The 19,647-nt window shown below is 30.3% G+C and overlaps 1 protein-coding gene and 1 pseudogene across 5 annotated transcripts; both read right to left on the reverse strand.

The window, feature by feature from the left end:
- On the reverse strand, positions 1–6,564 carry LOC114194492 (Pentatricopeptide repeat (PPR) superfamily protein). 4 transcript variants are annotated; one of them, XM_028084753.2, is made up of 12 exons: positions 6,331–6,564; positions 5,495–5,588; positions 4,538–4,779; positions 4,279–4,381; positions 4,063–4,127; positions 3,324–3,452; positions 3,111–3,209; positions 2,817–2,973; positions 2,051–2,151; positions 1,636–1,776; positions 1,163–1,258; positions 1–374 (listed from the first exon to the last, which is right to left on the reverse strand). In XM_028084753.2, the coding sequence occupies exons 2-12, from the start codon at positions 5,526–5,528 to the stop codon at positions 270–272; spliced, it is 1,272 nt and encodes a 423-aa protein (XP_027940554.1). In that variant the 5' UTR covers positions 5,529–5,588; positions 6,331–6,564; the 3' UTR covers positions 1–269. The 4 variants fall into 4 exon arrangements, with proteins under 4 accessions (XP_027940554.1, XP_027940553.1, XP_085521873.1 ...); XM_028084752.2 differs by having other exon boundaries at positions 4,538–4,763; positions 6,331–6,563; XM_085665747.1 differs by lacking the exon at positions 5,495–5,588 and having other exon boundaries at positions 4,538–4,763; positions 6,331–6,561.
- Positions 6,565–7,535: 971 nt separating this feature from the next.
- LOC114193380 (putative polygalacturonase) lies at positions 7,536–12,245 on the reverse strand (annotated as a pseudogene). Its single transcript, XR_014983944.1, has 5 exons — positions 11,610–12,245; positions 10,715–10,835; positions 9,163–9,337; positions 8,886–8,956; positions 7,536–8,345 (listed from the first exon to the last, which is right to left on the reverse strand). The product of XR_014983944.1 is annotated as a putative polygalacturonase (transcript).
- Between the last annotated feature and the right edge of the window lie 7,402 nt (positions 12,246–19,647).

Here is a 19,647-nt window from a genome sequence, read left to right on the forward strand (position 1 = left end):
TTGCTTCTCAATTTTGTGCATTAGTAAAGATCAACCTAAGTAAACTTGGGTTTATTATTTGCAGCCACTAATCTTCTTTGAAGAGTGACACAACCCTTACCTCTTTTCCTAAACTTTGAAGATGTATCCAAAAATGCTGTATAGGATTTACTCTGGAAAAAATGTACAGATTATAGAACTATTCATACATGAAGACATCAATCGCTCCAGAACAGACTCTAGGGACAGATTGAGAAGGACAAAGTGAACAAATAAGGACCAATCACCTATCAAATCATGGTGGTGGTCCGCCACTTCTTCATATTCTTCTTGCGTTGAGATCGAGGAAACAGGAGTTGCCAAATCTGCTTTGCAGCTGCGTTTATGGTGGCAGCCTACAAAGTGAAGAAAAATCCATTAATTAATTCGAAAACATGCCAGGCTGAAGGTTTCTTCTTTTAGCAAATTTATATCAGTTACAAAAGCTTATATAAGCCAAGTCCATGGAGTAAAATAGTCTATGTTGTAGGCTCTTGGTAACCATTAAATTAAAATGCCTTAAATGAACGGTTGTGGACCATAAAGACTTCTTTCACACTTGGTCAATCACAGACACAACAGTGTTCCCTACTCTTCTGATCACAAATGTTCATCACCTTACCCCAGACAAAGGTTTGTTTACCTTCCTGTATTTAATCTTCTGATATTAAACTGTTAATTATGAAGCCCACTTCCCAAAATTCTACCAAAATATATATTTCTGGCGAATCCAGTTCAAATCTTCCCATGTGCTAGGCAGGCATGTTGTTATATGTGCGTGGCACATTGGTTCACTAAGAACCTCAGACTTGTAGATTTGCTTCAAATATTCAGGAGCCTCAGAAATTCAAAAAATATTATAAAAACTAAATCATCAATATGTTTTGGGTTATGATACAAATATAGTTTTCCTTGTTCCACTGGAGTTATTTTAACATTATCATGTAAATGTCCAGCATCAAACACTGGATAGCATACAAATCATAAGCTTACACAGTCAACCCTCAAATTATCTTATCCGTAAGAGGTTGATAGCAATTAGATTGTTTTAATAACTAATACGCATGTTTGACTAGGATGTTCAGGTGAGGGTCCAAGATCAATCTCGAATAATGTACATTCTGTGGAAACCCACAATCCTTACCTGGATTTTGAATGGAAAGCGATGAGTTTTTACTTCTGCACCTGAGAAAACTCTAACATCCACGCCCAGGCTGTCAACCCCAACCAGGTAAGCTCCCTGGAAGCCAAGTAATAGTAACAGTAAAATAAACAATCGGCTTAAACCAATTGTTAACAGTAGACACAAAATCAAAGAATAAAACAGATAATGAAGCAAATAAAAGTCCTTTCCTACGACAGTTTATTTGCTTGGCATCATCATGGAGGGAGGAAGTAAGATAGAAAAGAAAAGGAGAGAAGTAAAGAGTCATCAATTTCCTTGTTTGGTATATCCGATGGAAAACAAGGGAGGCTTTCCTTCATTTATTTGATGTCATAAACGAAAAGAATGAAGATGTAAATAAATGTGGAATTATTTTATAACCTATTATCCAGTGAAATTGATTTATTTGAAAGATCTACATAGTGAATAAAGCGGGGGAAAAATTGGATTACCTCAGCATCAAGACCTTTCTTCTTGCAAAGTGCTTTAAGATCATCATGACAGAATCTGTTGAACCGTTCCAGAATTTCCGAAGAAGAGTGTGCAAGAATATCAGGTTCAGCATCTTGAAACTCCAGCACACTAATTTCAGACTGCATTTTTTGTGTACATGTAGAACATTCATAATTTGAAATTTAGAATATAGATCTCAACAAACTTAATGATGCTTCAAATTACAGAAAAATATTGTGGATTTGCTAGTGTACCCCCATTTGCTTTGTAGGGGTATTTTAGCAGGCTACACCTTTTGGTGTATTTTTCAAAAATGAAGTCATAAATTATTAACACACACTCTTAATAACAAGGTGTTGTTATATAGATAGATAGATAGACAAAGAAAGAAAGAACCGGTTTTGTGACACCTACCTGATTTCCATACAAGGAGTAGAGCTTGATTTTCAGGATCTCTAATCTATATAGTGTCGAATTACTGTTTCCTTGGTCATCAATACTATTTGAGTAAGAATCTTCGCCATACAATCATCGAAAAGGAACAAAGTTAAAAAAATTTACCAATGAATCTACAGTCTTTTTTGTAAAAACTAAGATTTCATGTCACTGATAAAGAAGAGCCTTTGCCTCTGCAGGTTATATAAATGCAAAATTCTCAGAGAACTGCAAAGACAAACTTCAAGCTTGATTGTTATATTGAAATACTAGATTGACTAGACAAAAACCAACAAACAATAGTAGTGAACCCAAACAACTAACACCAAGTTTGAGTCACAACTTTAGTCAACTAAACAAGATCATTCTACAATACAGAATTGTGAAGAAGTTCAGAGCCATTTAACACCCTTATTCATAACTGTGCCATAACAAGAATGTATTACATAAAATAGACATAAGTTGGCCAACAAATTAATAAACTAATTGCTCTACATATAAATAAAAACATGAAAGTGACATAAAAGTTAAAACTGGATTGGTGTACATGTGCATCCTTAACTTGAACTTCCAACATGAAACTTTACATCCCTCCTCAATGAAAATGTATGCTCTACAAATTTCAATTTTAGGAATGTATATGGTTCTCCGCTAGATGCTATTAGAAAAACTTAATGCTTTTATACTAAATGAGTATAAAGGAAATCAGTAGATCATGGATATCGATCTTGTAGTTAACTGATACCTCTCAAGCCAGAGATGTATACGGTACCATCTTCAGTGTGATACATCCATCTTAGATAAGACCTTTCTTCATCGTAAATGGGTCTAAGGAACCCTATAATAGAAACACCATTTGAAGGATGGTCCATTCTTTTAATATATTCCACGTTGTTGACCGCCTAGAAGAAAAATCGTAAAGGATAAATGTTATTTCTCCCAGAACCTATGAATCTGTTAAATCATTTTCATGTTGAAACTTGAGATATTAGCTATCTATCGGTTTTTGTTGTGTTCTTTTTTGGGGAGGATGGAGGACCTTTGTTAAACACTTCGAGAAATAAATTGGATGAATAGAGTTTGTAGTGTCAGGATGTCCCCAATTCACAGAAATGTTAAACTCCTCCATTTCAGAGACCTGTTTGAAGAAGAATACACTTCAGATTTAAATTACTCACATGCATAAAAAGAAACAATTGGTAACTAAAACAACTTTCTAAATTCCATAATTTAAACATCTGAAAATGCAAACCTCAACAACATCATCTTCATCATCAAATGTGAATAATTCATCATCCTTTCCATTATTGAAAATGTCATACTCACTAGCAGTTCTTCTATTATTATCATATATTGGGATGTCCATTCCAATGAAAACACTCTGAAGAAACAGAGACCCTGAATATCAATTTCACAACTTCTACGTTATAGATAAGGACGGGGAAACAAAAAGACCATGCCAAAACTACTTCACTTTACCGTCCAAACAACAAATATAGCTCTTCAAGCTGTTCAATAAAAACAAAGTTGAATCACTTAAAAAAATAATACTTTTAAGATGAGTACATAATCTCATGATCTGAATTAGTAACTTCATATGTGAAATTGGCTTTTTTATTGAGTGAAAACATGAAATCTAACAAGGAGTCCCAAATACATCAGTCAAAAGAAATAAAGAAAAGAAAAGAAACAAGAGAGAAGTAAGTGGAAGAAGAGATTAGAAGCCTGGACCTTATAACTAGAAATACTACACACAGGCATCAGACGGTTCCCTGACACATATATGCAGCTTTCATGTACTTCAAATTTAAACAGAGAATAATAATAATAATAATTTGCATCACAGGGTGACAGAGAAATATAAGAAAAAGGGTGTGGAATAATCCTTAGAGTAGAGAAGAAAAAGAGAAATCTCAACAGCTAAGCATAGTCGGTAACTCTTTGCATGACTAACAATGAAATCCCTTTGTAAACCGCTACTAAATTCCTACCACAGGATTGTTAGCTCCACGATCTGCCAAAATGTTTGCATCATCAAAGATTTCAAAATATATATCTACAGAAAAGAAAAACAAATTAAAGCAATAAGTTAAAATTCTCAATGTTTAATACTAAATCATGAATTCATTAAGGTAATTGATAATTCTCACATCATAAACAAAATATATATATATATATATATATATATAACAAAAAAAAAAACAAACCTCCAAAATCATCAATATGGTATTGAAACTCAGCCCATGAAATCTGCTCATGTGGTTCACAGTGTACCATTCCAGGAAATACTAGCAAGGCGTTTTTATTAGCCTAATGCCAACAAACAGGGCATGATGATAAAAGGATATGGATACCACCAAAATACGTTAAGCAAAATAGAAAAATCATATTAAGTGTGCTAAGCCTGCATCTCTAGATATAGCAAATTAACTCCTTTCACATTCACGAATGCATTTAGGCACAAACCTCTACAGTTGTTTTTGCCATTTCAGGAGGAGAGAGTCTAGCTGGCTTTATATCATCAGAACCTTTCAGTTCTTCAAGAGGATGATAACCTTGTTCATCCATGTGATCAGAAGAATCGGGTATAGAATCTGAATAATCTGCAGCAACATTAACCTTTGAAAGGCACTGATCATGCCCTGTGGATGGCCAAAGGAGGTGTGGCAATCCAAAACATGAACTTTTGTACCTAAAGATAACCAAAACTGTTTCAGGAAACAAAGCATTTAAGATCTTTCAAGAAGAATAATAACATAAACAAGATTTCACAAGTGACAAGAACAAGCCCATATAAATAATTTCCGCAATCACAGTTTTTGTTAATTTTCAACTAACACAGTAAATGGAATATTTGATTGCAGAATCAATAGAAGGAAGAGACTACTGAAAATATTGGTCTCACATAAATAAAAGTTAAACCCGTTAAAAATATAGCATTACTGTTTTGAGGGTTTTAGATGCTAGGAATCTAAGTATGAATTTGAATCCCATTTGAGTAGAAATAAAAAAGTTGAGCAATATATAAAGACCCACAAACTCATTGTTTTAAAGTTTTAAGTTGAAGAGGTGTCGTAATCTCTTATATGGATTTGCTTATGACTCATTGGTGCAGTATCTTTCCAATGTATCTCCTGAAAAGAATCTAACAGTGATATCAAGGCCTATAAAAAAATAAAAAGGGAAGGAAAGAAAAGAAGTCACTCATAATAGTCGAGTGCCATACTGATACGGAATTTGGATGCAAATAAATATAAAATATCTTTCCCTAATTTCCTTGTCTCTAATAGAGACAAATTGAATAATCCCACATGTAGTACTATTACAATTCCATAAGCAAGAGAAGGGTGAATTGACTTTCAAACTGATCACTCTATTTTCTGAATAAGGGTAAATAATCATCAACATGCAATATATAAGCACCTTGTGCTGGCAAGGTCATGCCATCTTCGGCCATCAATAGGAAGTTTGATTGAATTGCTTGTTATTCCATATGATGTAGAGTAACATATCCCTTCTACAAGACACACAGTGTTGAACAAATATGAAAACACCATCCAGAAGAGAGAGCATTTGAACACAACATAAATCCTCAAGTCAAAGACGATAACAAGTGTACTGTAGGCAAGTATCTCAAAACACATAAAAGAAACGGAAATGTCAAAAATGTGTAAAAAAATTATAAATCATCTAAGATGTTCTATCATTCGAGAACAAAAAATCCCGTCTCCGTAAAAAATTTGCTCTCACTCTCGAAGTCAAAACTCTCAAAGTCAAATTCCTAGCATGTGTAGTGTACGTAACTCAAATCACATAAAACAAAAGAAAATCTCAAAATGTATAAAATAACTAAAGTCGTATAAGTTCTATCACTCCATAACAACAACATAGTCTCGATCAAAATTTTGCGCTCCTTCTCGTTATCAAATTCCTAAAATCCGCATTTAGCCCTAAAACTTTTATACTTCTTGACAATCTTAAGACCGTAAAAACATTTAAGTTATTGATTTTGCTCCGGCGAACTCCACAGTTCTATTATTGTAAAAGCAAATGAAGCATTCTCCTACTTAAAAACTCGATTGAGCCTAATAACTTGAGAACATTATAATCTAACTAGATTTAAATAAGCATGCATGAGCAAAAGGATTTCCCCAGGACCAATCGTTTTGTTGCGAAATGAATTAACGGATTGTCTATTTGACGGAGTAATAGTATTTCGGAAATTGAATAGCGTAGAAAGAAGAGTTCGAAAAATTTACCAGAAGGTGACGAAAGTGAAGAAGAAGCAGGAGGTCGAATAGCCATGGAAGACAACGACGATTTGAGAAGAGAGGGAGAGTGTGTGCGTTTCTCGCTTTTTATGTGTCAGTGAAAGCGATTACTAACAAAGACTCCAGCAGAGACATGACGATGGCATGTGCTTCTGTTGTGCAGTGCTACTTCTGCTTCTCGAGTGCTATGACCTCATTTCAACTCCTTCGATCCTCTCCTGCATCCCCAGCTTCATAATCCATGAAGAACATATCTGGAGCGCTCGTCACTTTCTCGCCGTTGTTTAAATTCGGTATGATGGATGATCAACGGTTGTGGTTCACCTAAAAGTTTGCTGTATATAAAATTGGCTACACAGGATTACTCTGCCTACTTTACCCTCGCTTCCAACGTAAGCCACGTTTCCTTCAACTTTTTCCGTTTCATTTATCAACGTTGTTGATTAAATTATTTCACCTGGCGACAATGGTTATTAATTTTATTTTCAGTTAGTTTTGTACATATTAAAAAATAAATAAGTTTAATATTAATGATATAATAAATATTTTTGGGTTTTGTCAATTAATTTTCACTATAAAAGATTTGTGTAAACAAAATGTTTTATGTTTGGAGCTGATAGATATACATAGCAAACTAGCTTTACCAAGTTAATTTAAAACGTAGGCATGGCGTTGAGTTAATTTAAAGTGGGCTTGGCTACAAAATCATAAATTTGTCCTATTTCTAAATTTGTGTATGATGTATCATGAGTTCTTATCTCCAAAGAATATTCTATTATAATATTATTCTTGGATGAATGCTAGATACAGAAATTGAAGATAGAATTTGGTTGTCCCAGCATGATGCTTCTATTTTAACTTTTCCAATATCAACTCTTGTTTTAAGAAACAGAGAAAAATATGCATCGTTAAGAAATTAACATCGGTTTCACAGGAATACTAACAGGAATACTAATAACGAGAGCATAAATTTTTAAATTAATTCCCTTGATTTTCTAATAGCTGAAAGCATATATATTTTAAAGAGTAACCTTTACAGTTTTCAAATATAATTTTTATTTAGATTTACTTATGTTTTCCCTACAATGCATCAAATAATACCTTACTTTTACTTAACATAACACACATTATATGTTAATAAATTCAGGGCATGTTTGTTTAAACCCCAAAAAACTTCATTTAATTGGGACATATTTTAACATAATTTTTATTATTGAAATGAACTTAGACATACATCTCAATTACATTTAACAATTTAAAATTATTAGTCTAAATCAATTCCACTAAAATTTAAACAAACAAGTCTTCATTTTGCAATGTCTTCCATTGCGATAAATCAACAAAAGAAGCCAATGGTTGCTCCTCTCAGGAGTAATTGGCACATGACCCCTGCTGGTTGCTGCTAAGTTCAGAACATGGCCAAGGACTAACCTGATGAGCAAACCCAGACACATCAGAACATTTCCAAGGAGGATTTCTAGGTCCTGTCACTCCTCGAAGGTTGATATCATAAAGGCAAATATCAGTGAAAGGTGAATTTTTCACCCCTTGTATCAAGCCAGCCTGCAAAACCTTCACACCCCAAACATTCTTAATTGTGACACCCTTCACAAGGGGAAGAGCATTCGGATCAAATTTGTCATCTGGGTGGCCCCCAACATCACCTGAGATCCTTATTCCCTTCCTTGCCTCCTCCATATACACATGAGACACTGTTATATTCTTTATGAATCCACCCCTGCCACTGTTGGTCTTAATGTGAATACCAATTCCCATTTTGTAAAGGTTGATGTGTTCAGCAAGTACATTCTCCACCCCACCAGAGGTTTCACTGCCAACAGCAATCCCAGCAAATGGAGATGATCCACTTACGCGCCTGATGGTGATGTTAGAGCTGGGAAGGCCATAAGCAATCCCGTATTCATCCCATCCACTCTTCACAGCCACAAGATCATCTCCAGTAGATATGTATGAATCCTCTATGCATACATTTGAACTTGAATCTGCATCAATGAATTACTTGTATGAATGATATGAAATGGTTTTTTTTTTTTTTTTAACTTGTCTAACCAACCAAATGGTGCCGTAAATTTCAACCACCAGATAACCACTGGGATTTTGCCATTAACTACTGCATTGTAGTGTTGTTAACTTGGTGGAAGGCAATATAAATACAAAACTTGAGAGGATATTGGTCAAATCTCAAGCCACACTGACTACATTTGAGTGCATCTTGTGACCAGTATCAAACAAGACAGATGTGTTTAAAAGGGAAAGAATTCCAAAAACCAAAATGCATTGGCTACAAACAATAAAATAAGACCAGTTAGTAACCTAGCACAGTATGTGCAAGCTGTTTGTTGTATCAATTTCACTATTTTCATAATGTGTGCTCAGTATCACTCATTCTCTCCTAATCTCTATTATTAATTAAACCATAAACTTACATGCGAAACTTAAAAGGTAACACTCATACAAAACTTTGAATATCTAAAAGAATGTTTTGCCAATATTTTTCTGTCTAGAAACCAACCACTACTTACCTGGATCAATGCCATCAGTATTTGGAGAGTCTCGTGGCGCCAAAATGGTGACAAATCGAATAACAACATTGCTGCAAAGAAATCAGACAATTAGGAATCAGATCTAAGGATGAGAGCCAGTTAGTTTCTAGAAACAAAGTAACAAAAACTTATAAAGAATTCATACAAACATCATGGTAAAATATTGGTACAAAAATAATAAATAAGAGACATGAAGAATGCTATCTATCACCAGACGTTAAATTCCTCAAGAGTGCTAACCTATCTCGACCTATACCTGCTGTAAACTGGGTGTATGTTCCAGAAAGGAGAATTCTTGAAGATTACATTTGAAATAATGATATCTTAAGAATTCACAAATTCAACAAGGTTTGGTCTGGTAAACTGAAGAGATCCCTGTCTCCACTTATTCCACCACACATCTCCTTGTCCATCAATTGTCCCATTTTCACCTGTGAAAAATATATGAAATGACCGTGTGTGAGAGACACAGATATAGTTTGGACACGAAACCCACTAGTCTTCATAAAATAATCTTCCAGCAGCCAATTATTGGTATGCTAGTTTGGAAAAAATATTACAATTTTTAAATATTTAAATACAATAAATTTCAATTCATCTAATTTTAAATTATTTTATTTTTAAATACTTGTTTAAATAAAATAATTTAAATTTTTAAATTTTTAATATGAGTAAAATATTTGAATTTGTAAAAAAATTTATTGAAATATTAAATAATACTTAATAATTAAAAAATATCAGTGTAGATGATCTATTTAGTTGATTTTTATTGATGTTATTTTTCTATCAAAATTTATAAAAAGGAAATTCAACTTATAATATAGACAACATTTTTTTGAATTACGATAGATCAATATTATTTTAAGTTGATATTTGATCACAATTATTTAAATTGACATTCACAAAAACTTACTGTATTCACAAAGAAATCTTAATTAGTATTAGTTAAAAGTTAAATTTCAACCACTATTGACAAGAATAATATATGCAATGATGAAAGAAAAAATAATCACTGAGAACAAATAATCTCCAGCATTAATAAAAAAAAAAAAACTCTATCTAATATTGAATGAGAAATAATAATAGTCTAAAAGAAAGTGCTAACATATCATTATCGATGAAAAAATGTTAGTCAACATCAATTAAAATAATCCTCCTAAATAGAATAATCTTAATGAAAGTGTCCCTACCATGATTAAGTTGAGGAAAGAATATAAAGAGAGAATATATGAATTCAAGAATATCTGTACTTTAGGTATAGAATTTGAAATTCTATAATTTTAAATAATGAAATTACTTTTAGAAAACTCTAATATTAAAAAAAAAAATTAACCAAACAACATATTTTATTATAAAATATTTTAAGTATTTTATAAAAATAAATTACTCTTAAAATTCTATATCGAAATATATCACAAAGATATTATACATTTACATGTATTCACAAAGTAAGTACGAGAGAGGTCAAGTATACCTTAAAACTAAAATGGTTAAGTGGAGGAGTTAAATACTTAAACAGATATTAGTATCCATGGATGGGTATTAATTAAGTAATACAAGTGTGTTCTATAAGCTCATACAAAACTCTGCTATGCAGTAGCTAGTTCCTTTTTTTTCAAATTAACATAAAAGTTTTAATTCTTATAATAATTACTTTACCATTATATTAATAACTATTTCTTATTGATTTAAAATGTGTAAGAAAATTTAGATAAATAAAAAGTAATTATATTTTTTAAGTGTTATCATAGTGTGATCATAGTTTAGGTATTATGTGGACTAAAAAACAGTTAATGTTGGATACCCACCAGTGATTACCACATCCTGAACTCCATTTCCATGCATAAAACTCATATACCTTCCTCCAGGCAGCTCCCTTCCTCTTCCATAAGAAGGCAAGGGTGCAATCAAAGGCCAATTCGATGAATCCTAATGAATCAAGCAATGAATACTGTGTAAGGAAGGAAAAAATGCCGAAAGGTGTTTATTGTAATTTTGTATGTAGCTAGATCATAGTGCATTCATAACAGATGAAATTAGTATACAAATCTACACTAATCACCGTCTCAGATTGATGTTTAATTAAAACACAGGAATTACACAAGCATGTGGCAACAGCAGAACAAGTCTCTACCCCACCGCCACTTGATTAGGAAAGAAGACACAGTAATTGTCAGAAATCCCAGCTGCTAAAGCTACAACGTGATGATGCACATAGTGGCATGCATTGATGAAGACGAGACCACTCACTAGTTTCTATCCTCTCAATATGGGACCCACCATGATCATGGAGATTGAATGTTTCCCACCTTCCATTACGATCTATGGACTCCATACCACCCACCATACGAATAAACAACGACATCTATGGACTGAATCCACTATAACTATACCCTTTTCATTAGTATTTCACATCTTTTTTTTTATGCACGTGAAATGCTTCTAAATTGTCACATCGTATGTACAATTTCACGTTCCCTTCTCTTATTTTCTTTCCGCATTCTCCTCCTAGTCGGTGGACCTACCCCACATTGTTTCGCAGCATACACAATCATGTTTATGGAAAATTTAAAATGTCTAAATTAACAAAAAAAAAAGATCGTGTAAAATGTATATTAAAATTGACAAAATTAATAACTGATAATTAAAACTAATACACAAACATAAGAAATAAAAATGGTTTGATTGTGTAGTGTAGTGTACCTGCGTGGCCATGATAACGGCACCGGCAGCGAGGAAGAGCGTCATGTGGCTGGTGAGGTTGAAGGGTTCCGTTAAGTAGACCCCGGGAGGGACGTAAAGGAGCGTGCCTCCAACACGTGGCAAGTGCTGAATCCTGTATATGGCCTCCCTGAAGGCCTTGGTGTTGAGGGTGCGCCCGTCACCCACGCCGCCGAATTCCGTTATGGAAATGTTGCCGCTGCGGAACCCCAACGGCACTATTTTCGAACACGACACCGTTTCGCCCTCGCTCGAGACGAACCAACAACAACACAAACACACCAAAGTGAAGAAGCGGAGGCGCATTTTTGCTGGATCAGATTCGGAGGAGAAACGAAGAACGAGCGAAACGAAAAGGGCTCTCTCTGCAGTTAAGGACAATGGGTTCTGCTATGTGTGCGTAGTTGGTGAAAGCATTAAAAGTGGAAGTAATTGTTTGGTTCTGTTGTCCTCACACACACACACAGAATCACTGCCATTCTTACTCTGCTGTAAATGTTTCGTGCGTGTGATAATTGAAATTGGATGCAGAACCCTTCAAAATCCTATTGCATTTCTCTTTCCCTTTCCCTTCTTATTATTCTTCTTTTGCCAAAACTTGTCTAATGGTTTGAAGGAGAAGTTCAAACTTGCATATGGTATTTTTCTTTGCTTTTAAGTTGGAATTATTTTGTTAAATTAAAATATGGTTTAATCACACGGAACTGAAGATTCTTATTTTTTTTACTTAATTTTAATTGGTCCTTAATTTTAAAGTTATTTCAATAATGTTCTATTTTTTGAAAATTTATTTTAATTTGCTCATTTCTGTTAAGATATCATTGATAAATTAACTATGTGTCACATGTCTCGTAATTTTTTTATTTAAAAAAAACAGTTGACACGTGTTAAATTAGAGTTTTGGCACGTATGAGTTTGTGATTTTTTTAATTTTTAAGTTTTAAAAAATAGAAACTATCACGGGTTAAAATATGATTCTGTCACATGTCATTTATTTATTTGAAAAATTTCAATTTGGTCTTGTATTTGTTATTTTGTCTCAATTTAATCTTAATTCCTTTGTCAACTGAAGTAATTTCATCCGGTGCAAATTGAGACCAAATTTTTATATTAATGTTATAATGATATTTTTAACCAAATTAATTTTATTTAAATTTAAATTTTACATTAAAATTTATTTAAAAATTATTTTTAATAATTTCTAAACAATTTTATAAATTCAAATGTAAAATTTTAAAATAGTTTTATATAAGTTACAAAATTCAATACAAAATTTAAATTTAAATAAACTTAATTTAGTTAAAAAATATCTATTATAATAAAAATATAATTATAATATTAATATAAAAGATAAACTGGTCTCAATTTGAAAGGACGAAATTACTCACTCCACTTTAAAAAGGAATTATAACTAAATTGAGACAAAATGACAAATACAGATACTAAATTGAGATTTTTCACAAAAATAATTAACATGTGGCAATTTTTTTTAATTTAAAAAATTACAAGCTAACACGTGACAAAATCCTAATTTGATGTATCAGCTAATTTTTTAAAAAAAGTAAAAAAATTAAAAAAAAACAAAAAAGAACCAAAAAAATAAAATAAACTACGAGTTGACGCGTGACACACAGTTAACATCATCAAATATGTCCTAACAAAAAGGACTAAATTAAAATAAATTTTCAAAAATATGATTCAATTGGGATAATTTTGAAGTTAAAAAACTAATTAAAATTTTGTAACAAAAATATTCAGTGTAATTAAACCTTAAAATATTTTAAAAAACTATGAGGTTATTTGTAAGAAAATATCCATGTACAAGTTTATTTTAATCTATGAGATTTAAATGTTGGTTTTTATATAAATATTTACGAATATTAGCTGTCTGTTAACTGAAAAGATAAATTTCTTGGTACATTTGATCTAAGAATCAGCTTTATTCATGTGCATGTTCAGATACAAAGAGAGTTTTTAAATGTCAGTCACTTTTTAATACTTTGTAAATTTTAAGTAGGTGCCAACTGAAGTTTGTTATTAGAAGCACTTTTATTATAAGAGTTATAATATATAACATTTTTCTTTTAATTTACCTACCGTTGATTTTATTACATCGCATCATTTTTACTATTTACTTTTTTAATGAAAGTTTAATTATATTATTATATTTTAACTTAAAAATATTTATTATTACGAAATATTGTTTAAAAGAAAAGTTGTATTTTTTTAACCCGAAGTCTGATTTATGATACATTATATATCTTAAATTTATTGTCATATTAACATATTTTAAATGCATCGATCTTATAAGATTCAAATTTTAAAGTTATAACTTTAACTATGACTAATAGAAATTAAGATTTTTACTAATTTAATTAAATAAAAGTAAAGTTATTAAGAAATAGATTTATAAAATTATTAGTTTTACTAATTTAATTAAATAAAAATAAAATTATTAAGGTTCTTATACTACTCGCAAAGTCGTAAATCATACATTATACAATGCAGATTCTAGGAATTAGTTTACCTTTTTTTTTTTGGCAAAATGCAGAATAAATCTATAAAAATATATAAATAGATTTTTTTTTCGTGTTTGTTTGTTAAATTTTTAATTTTGCTTTTTAAAATATAATTATTTATTAAATTTTTAAAAATTGACCGTTATTTTTGTAAATCTTTTATAAAATTGTCTATCTCTATTTTTTTTTCTTATTTATTGATTATTAATTTTTTCACTTTTTATATATTTTACTTTAATTTTAACAAATATAATTTTATTTTATATATTTAAAAAATCGTATACAGATACGTATTTATGCCTGTGAAATATAAACAAGATGGACAGAATCACATTACCATCTATTAATATTATAACTGAATTAATTTGATCATTACATGTATAACTTAATTGATAAATAAATAAATTATATAACTTATTTTAGTTAAAAGATTATAATAAATTATATAATTTTGATTACTGTGTTTGAATAACTTACAAATTAACAAGTATAAAACATTAATTAATAAATAAAATTAATCAGCGGTCTAATTTCTCGATATTTTATTATTATCAGTAAATTTGATAGATTCTTGATTTCAACATTAAAGTTATAAAAAATTATTGTAATTTTTTATGTTTTGAAAACGAAAATAACAGTTTCGTGATATCTGCAAATGTTTCTCGTAATAAATGTGAGAAATTAAATACTTAAAACAGACATAAATGATAATAAATAGTACAGTCATTACAATAAACGCCATTCAAATAAAGAGATATGACCAAAATTTACAATCAACGCCATTCAAATAAAGAGATATGACCGAAATGAAAGTTATGGTTGACCATATTTTATGATAGTTTCCAGGCTTAAATACTTTTTTGTCTCACTTTCGTAGTGTTTGTTGTGGATGATCTTCATTTTGACCAGAATGTTTAAAATCGTCCTCATTTTGACCGAATGTTTAAAATGGTCCTCATTTTCGTAATTTGTGTTTTATTTGATCCTTTTCTGTAACGCCGTTTAAATCATTAACGGAGAATTGTACAGGTGGCACAATTTATATCAGGGTTTGTTACGTGTACTGTACAGGTGGCTAATTTCTTTATCTTCGTCTTTCTTAAGCTCGGAATGAAGTAGAGAGTTAAGCATTGTATTCGTTCAATTTCACTTTTGACAAACATTGATGTAGTGCATTTTGATGATGATGATGAATTAATGTTATGAATTTAACTTCTTCCAGACTTAGATCAATTTAATTTTTCCCAAGCTTAGATCAATATCACTTACTTCAATGCTCAGATTAATATGTCATTTTGAACGAACATGTTGGGACTAATATCAACATAATCAAACTAATTCATTTCTTCATTTAACAATAGTACAAAACAGATTGGACTTTAAAATCATTAATCTGTCTCATTTGTGTCATGATGATGACATCTTTTCATCAACACCACCATTTGAAAAAGTTGCAGCCCACCTTATTGGAACCACCACTCTATAAATCAAAAATTAAAACCAATTTATTATTAACACAAAAATAAAAAATAGATTGTACCCAAAATTTTCTACCAATATTATTTGGAGTTCTTGTCATCCTTAAAGTTGTCATCTCTCCGCAGCTACAAATTGGGGTTAATCCATCTCTCGTTGAACCACCAACAGTGCAGTGCACGAAGTGATACAACACGGTTGCCTCCAACGATTACAACCAGATGTAAAGGAAGAAAATTGGAACCGTAACATACCTATATAATGGGATTGCATGAAGAAGAAGATTGCAGCAACACCAATTGAGAATGGAGGAACAAGATTGCCAAAACTCACCAACTGCCCAAACATTCCTTATCAAAACCCTAGCTCACTTGTTTAACCCCAAATATCTAATTACCACACCTGTACAGTACACGTAACACACCCTAATACAAACCGTGCCACCTGTACAATGTTCCGTTAATGATTTAAACGGCGTTACAGAAAATGACCAAATAAAACACTAATTGTGAAAATGAGAACCATTTTAAACATTCGGTATAAATGATGACCATTTTAAACATTCTGTCAAGATGAGAACCATTCGCAACAAACCCTGCGGAAATGAGGACCAAAAAAGTATTTAAGCCTAGTTTCTATTATACATTTTAAAAAATTAAATAGATTTCATCAATTAAAATCAGTTGTACAATACTTTTAAATTTATATTATTTTAATTAGTGAAATTAATTATTTTAAATTTTTAAGATAAATGCAGTAAAATTAATTATTGTTAATTATATTTTAAATAGTACATTTAAGACACATTAACATTTTCCTGTGCATAATTACTTTTATGTGCTAAAAGATGTAGGCTCTGTTGCTGAAGTTAATATAGGTGATGATGTGAAAGTTAGATGAATATGATCATCTCATTGTTTAATATATTTTTAATTAAAACAGTAAAAGTTATAAATAATTTTATATTAACCACAATGTTATTATTATATTAATTATATAACATCACTCTCTTTAACATGTCACACTTATTTGATAAAAAAATTAATAAAAAAATATATAATTTTTAAATATTTAATAAATATTTTTTTTAATAGAAAGTCAATTAAGAATATTCAAATTTATCGTAAACTTTGAAACTTAATTAAAAATATATATAAATCGTAAATTCTAAATATTTAGAACACACTCCATATATAAAATGTATACTTTTTTATGACTTTAATGATATAATTTTATTTTCTTTCATGTAATACTTTGTTATCACTACTTATAGAAGAATTTGATATAAAGTCCATCATGTTTCAGATAAATAATAATAATAGCTAATTTTTTAATTAATGATAATTCTTTTACTTAATCCTCTAATCTCACTTTACAAAAACTACATTCATCATCACGAAATACATGTGAATGCATGAAGCAAACACAAATTGTAATAGTGACAACAATTCAAACTTATTGAAGCAAAATGACAAAATGAGTGACGCATTAGAAGTAACTTGAAGTAAAAATAACTAAGTCATGAAGGTTGAAATTTGTCCACGAGAATCACTATAAATAGCTTATATCTTTGTTCCATTTATCATCATCAAAACACATCTCCATTATAAAGATAAAGAAAAAAAACTCTAGTTTTGAGAAAGATGAAGGTGTTGGTAGCTTTTGTTGCTCTGCTAGTTCTGGTCTTCACAGTTACAGGTTCGGAGCCAATAACACCAAAGGCTTCTGGAGCATCTGGTGAAACTGCATGTCCACCAAAGGCTTCAGGATCTCCGAAGCCATCAATTACAATTTTAAATTCAGGAACAGATAGAACTTCACCTTTACGTCCTCCAAAGAAATCAATCGGGAGAACTTCTAGGGTTTTGTAGGCCCGGATTACAACTTCTTGCTAAAGCAATAATGTAGTGAAGAATGATGTTTGAATGTTAATTTCTTCCAAAAATAAAAAAGCTTATTGATAATATATATATATATATATATATATATATATATATATATATGAAATAAATATTCAATGTTACAAATAATAACTATTATTACTAAGATTCATATTAGTCGAGTCAAAAGTTCGATTAATCTCGTCTCATCTTAAGTTAGGTTAACTTTCGATCAAGTTAGATGAGATCCACTATGGTTAAGTTGATTTGGATCCATCTTGGATTAGGTCAGGTGGATTCATCTTTGGTTGAGTCAAGTTGAGTCCTTCCTCTTTTAAGTTATCCCGAGCTTACCTTTGATAAAGTCGAGTTGTGACACATTGAGTTAAGTCGAGCCTATCTATGTTCAAATTAAGTTTCATATCATGCCATAATAATTTAGGCCGAAAAAATGGTCATCAATGTTAGACCAACATTGGACAATGTGGGATTGGACCAAACTCAAATTAGGTTAGGTTGGTCCGATCAAACAAATTGGGTTGGACTCTAACATTTTTGTTACGTTATATGTAATAAAAATTAAGTAAAAAAAAGTTATAATTAATATAACATATTTTAAGGTTGATATACACTTTAAAATATTTTAAAGACGTGTAATATTATAAAAATTATTTAGAAATTAATTCAAGTTTTATAACCGATCAAATATTTGACCGTGATTCTAATATGTTTTAACTAAAACTCTAAAGATCAAGAAGTTTTCATTCCACTTATATGATGAACCAATAAAATAAAAAAGATTGTTCAAGAGACATATGGTCGAGAAAAAATCTAAGAAGCATATGATATTGTCTTTGTTTTATTGGTGTTGAAATTTTTCAATATTCAAACTAAGGAGAGTAAGGTGATTCCATTTATGGATGTAATATGAAAAATTTAATATGCTAATTGAATTAAGGTGAATATTGGTAGTATAGTCAAGGGTTATGCTAGTTTTACTTCATGTACTGGTATTTTTAGAAAAAGTCAAGTTAAATATGTAAATAACTTTTCAATTTTTGTAAGGGTACAAACATTTATTTATGCGAATCAAATTGATGAACAAGACAGGTCGATCCAAAATGGTTATCGGTTGAAATCATCCCATTTTGAACTGTCACTCCTATATTAATGTACAATTAATATATATTAATGTACAATTAATAGTAAGATATATATATAATTGTATAATAATTAGTCTATGTATATTAAATTGTACAATTAATATACCTATGATATATATATATATATCATAGGTATATATATATATATAAACTATTTTTCATATTATATAAATATCAATTAAAAATTTAAAAAATAATATGTAAAATAAATTATTAAAATCATTTATTAATAATGTTATAAATATAATTTAAATATTTTTAAATTTGATAAAATAGTATAAATAACAGAAAAAAAAAAAACGTGCGTAGGCACGATTCCAAAACTAATTCTTAATAAAATTAATGATTTGTTTTGAATATTAATGGCTTCTTACTTGTCTTTATTGGAATGTGGTCCATATATATACGTTACGTTTTGTTTTCAGTGGTTTATGTATCACAACAGGTCAAGAAGTAAAAAAGTGGAATTACTTATATCCAAGTTAAGTTTTGAATGGATTCTTTATTTTCCAACTATGCTCATTTACTATTACCGTTGAAAATCGTTTTGTATATCTACTAATTAATTTGTCTTGAGAAAATTAAATATTTAGAGTTTTCTTTTAATAATCATGTAACCTAAGTTTAATTTTAATTATTTTGTTTAGGCCGATGAATCTCAAACATTAAAACTATACATCATAATTAAATACGAATAGACTATGTGAAGAAATGGTTACTAACAACATATATATCTATTGAATAATCATTACTTTCAATACAAATGTCTTTGTGGAACAAGTTCATTACTTTCATTCTTATTTTTTCATCAAAAAGAAAAGAAGTTTCAAGCATAATCCAACATTTTCAATGTCCCATTTCATCATCAAATTCTTGCTCAAAGAGAGATCCTGAAGAAAAAAAATGTGAACAAATGTATATAAATTAATATGAGGGCTATGAGTATGTATAAATTAAGAAAAAGATATATAAAAAACAATTC

Source organism: Vigna unguiculata, chromosome 8, assembly GCF_037176805.1.
Source record: "Vigna unguiculata cultivar grain cowpea cultivar isolate G323 ecotype 2 chromosome 8, ASM3717680v1, whole genome shotgun sequence".
NCBI classification, from domain to species: domain Eukaryota; kingdom Viridiplantae; phylum Streptophyta; class Magnoliopsida; order Fabales; family Fabaceae; genus Vigna; species Vigna unguiculata.

Coding starts and splice junctions, on each gene's coding strand:
- LOC114194492 (XM_028084752.2), bottom strand. CDS start 6,376: ATGGCTATTCGACCTCCTGCTTCTTCTTCACTTTCGTCACCTTCTG. Junction 3,453..4,062: donor GTGGAGCTAACAATCCTGTG/GTAGGAATTTAG, acceptor CTGTTTCTTCAG/AGTGTTTTCATTGGAATGGA. Junction 2,152..2,816: donor ATACATCTCTGGCTTGAGAG/GTATCAGTTAAC, acceptor TGTATGGCGAAG/ATTCTTACTCAAATAGTATT.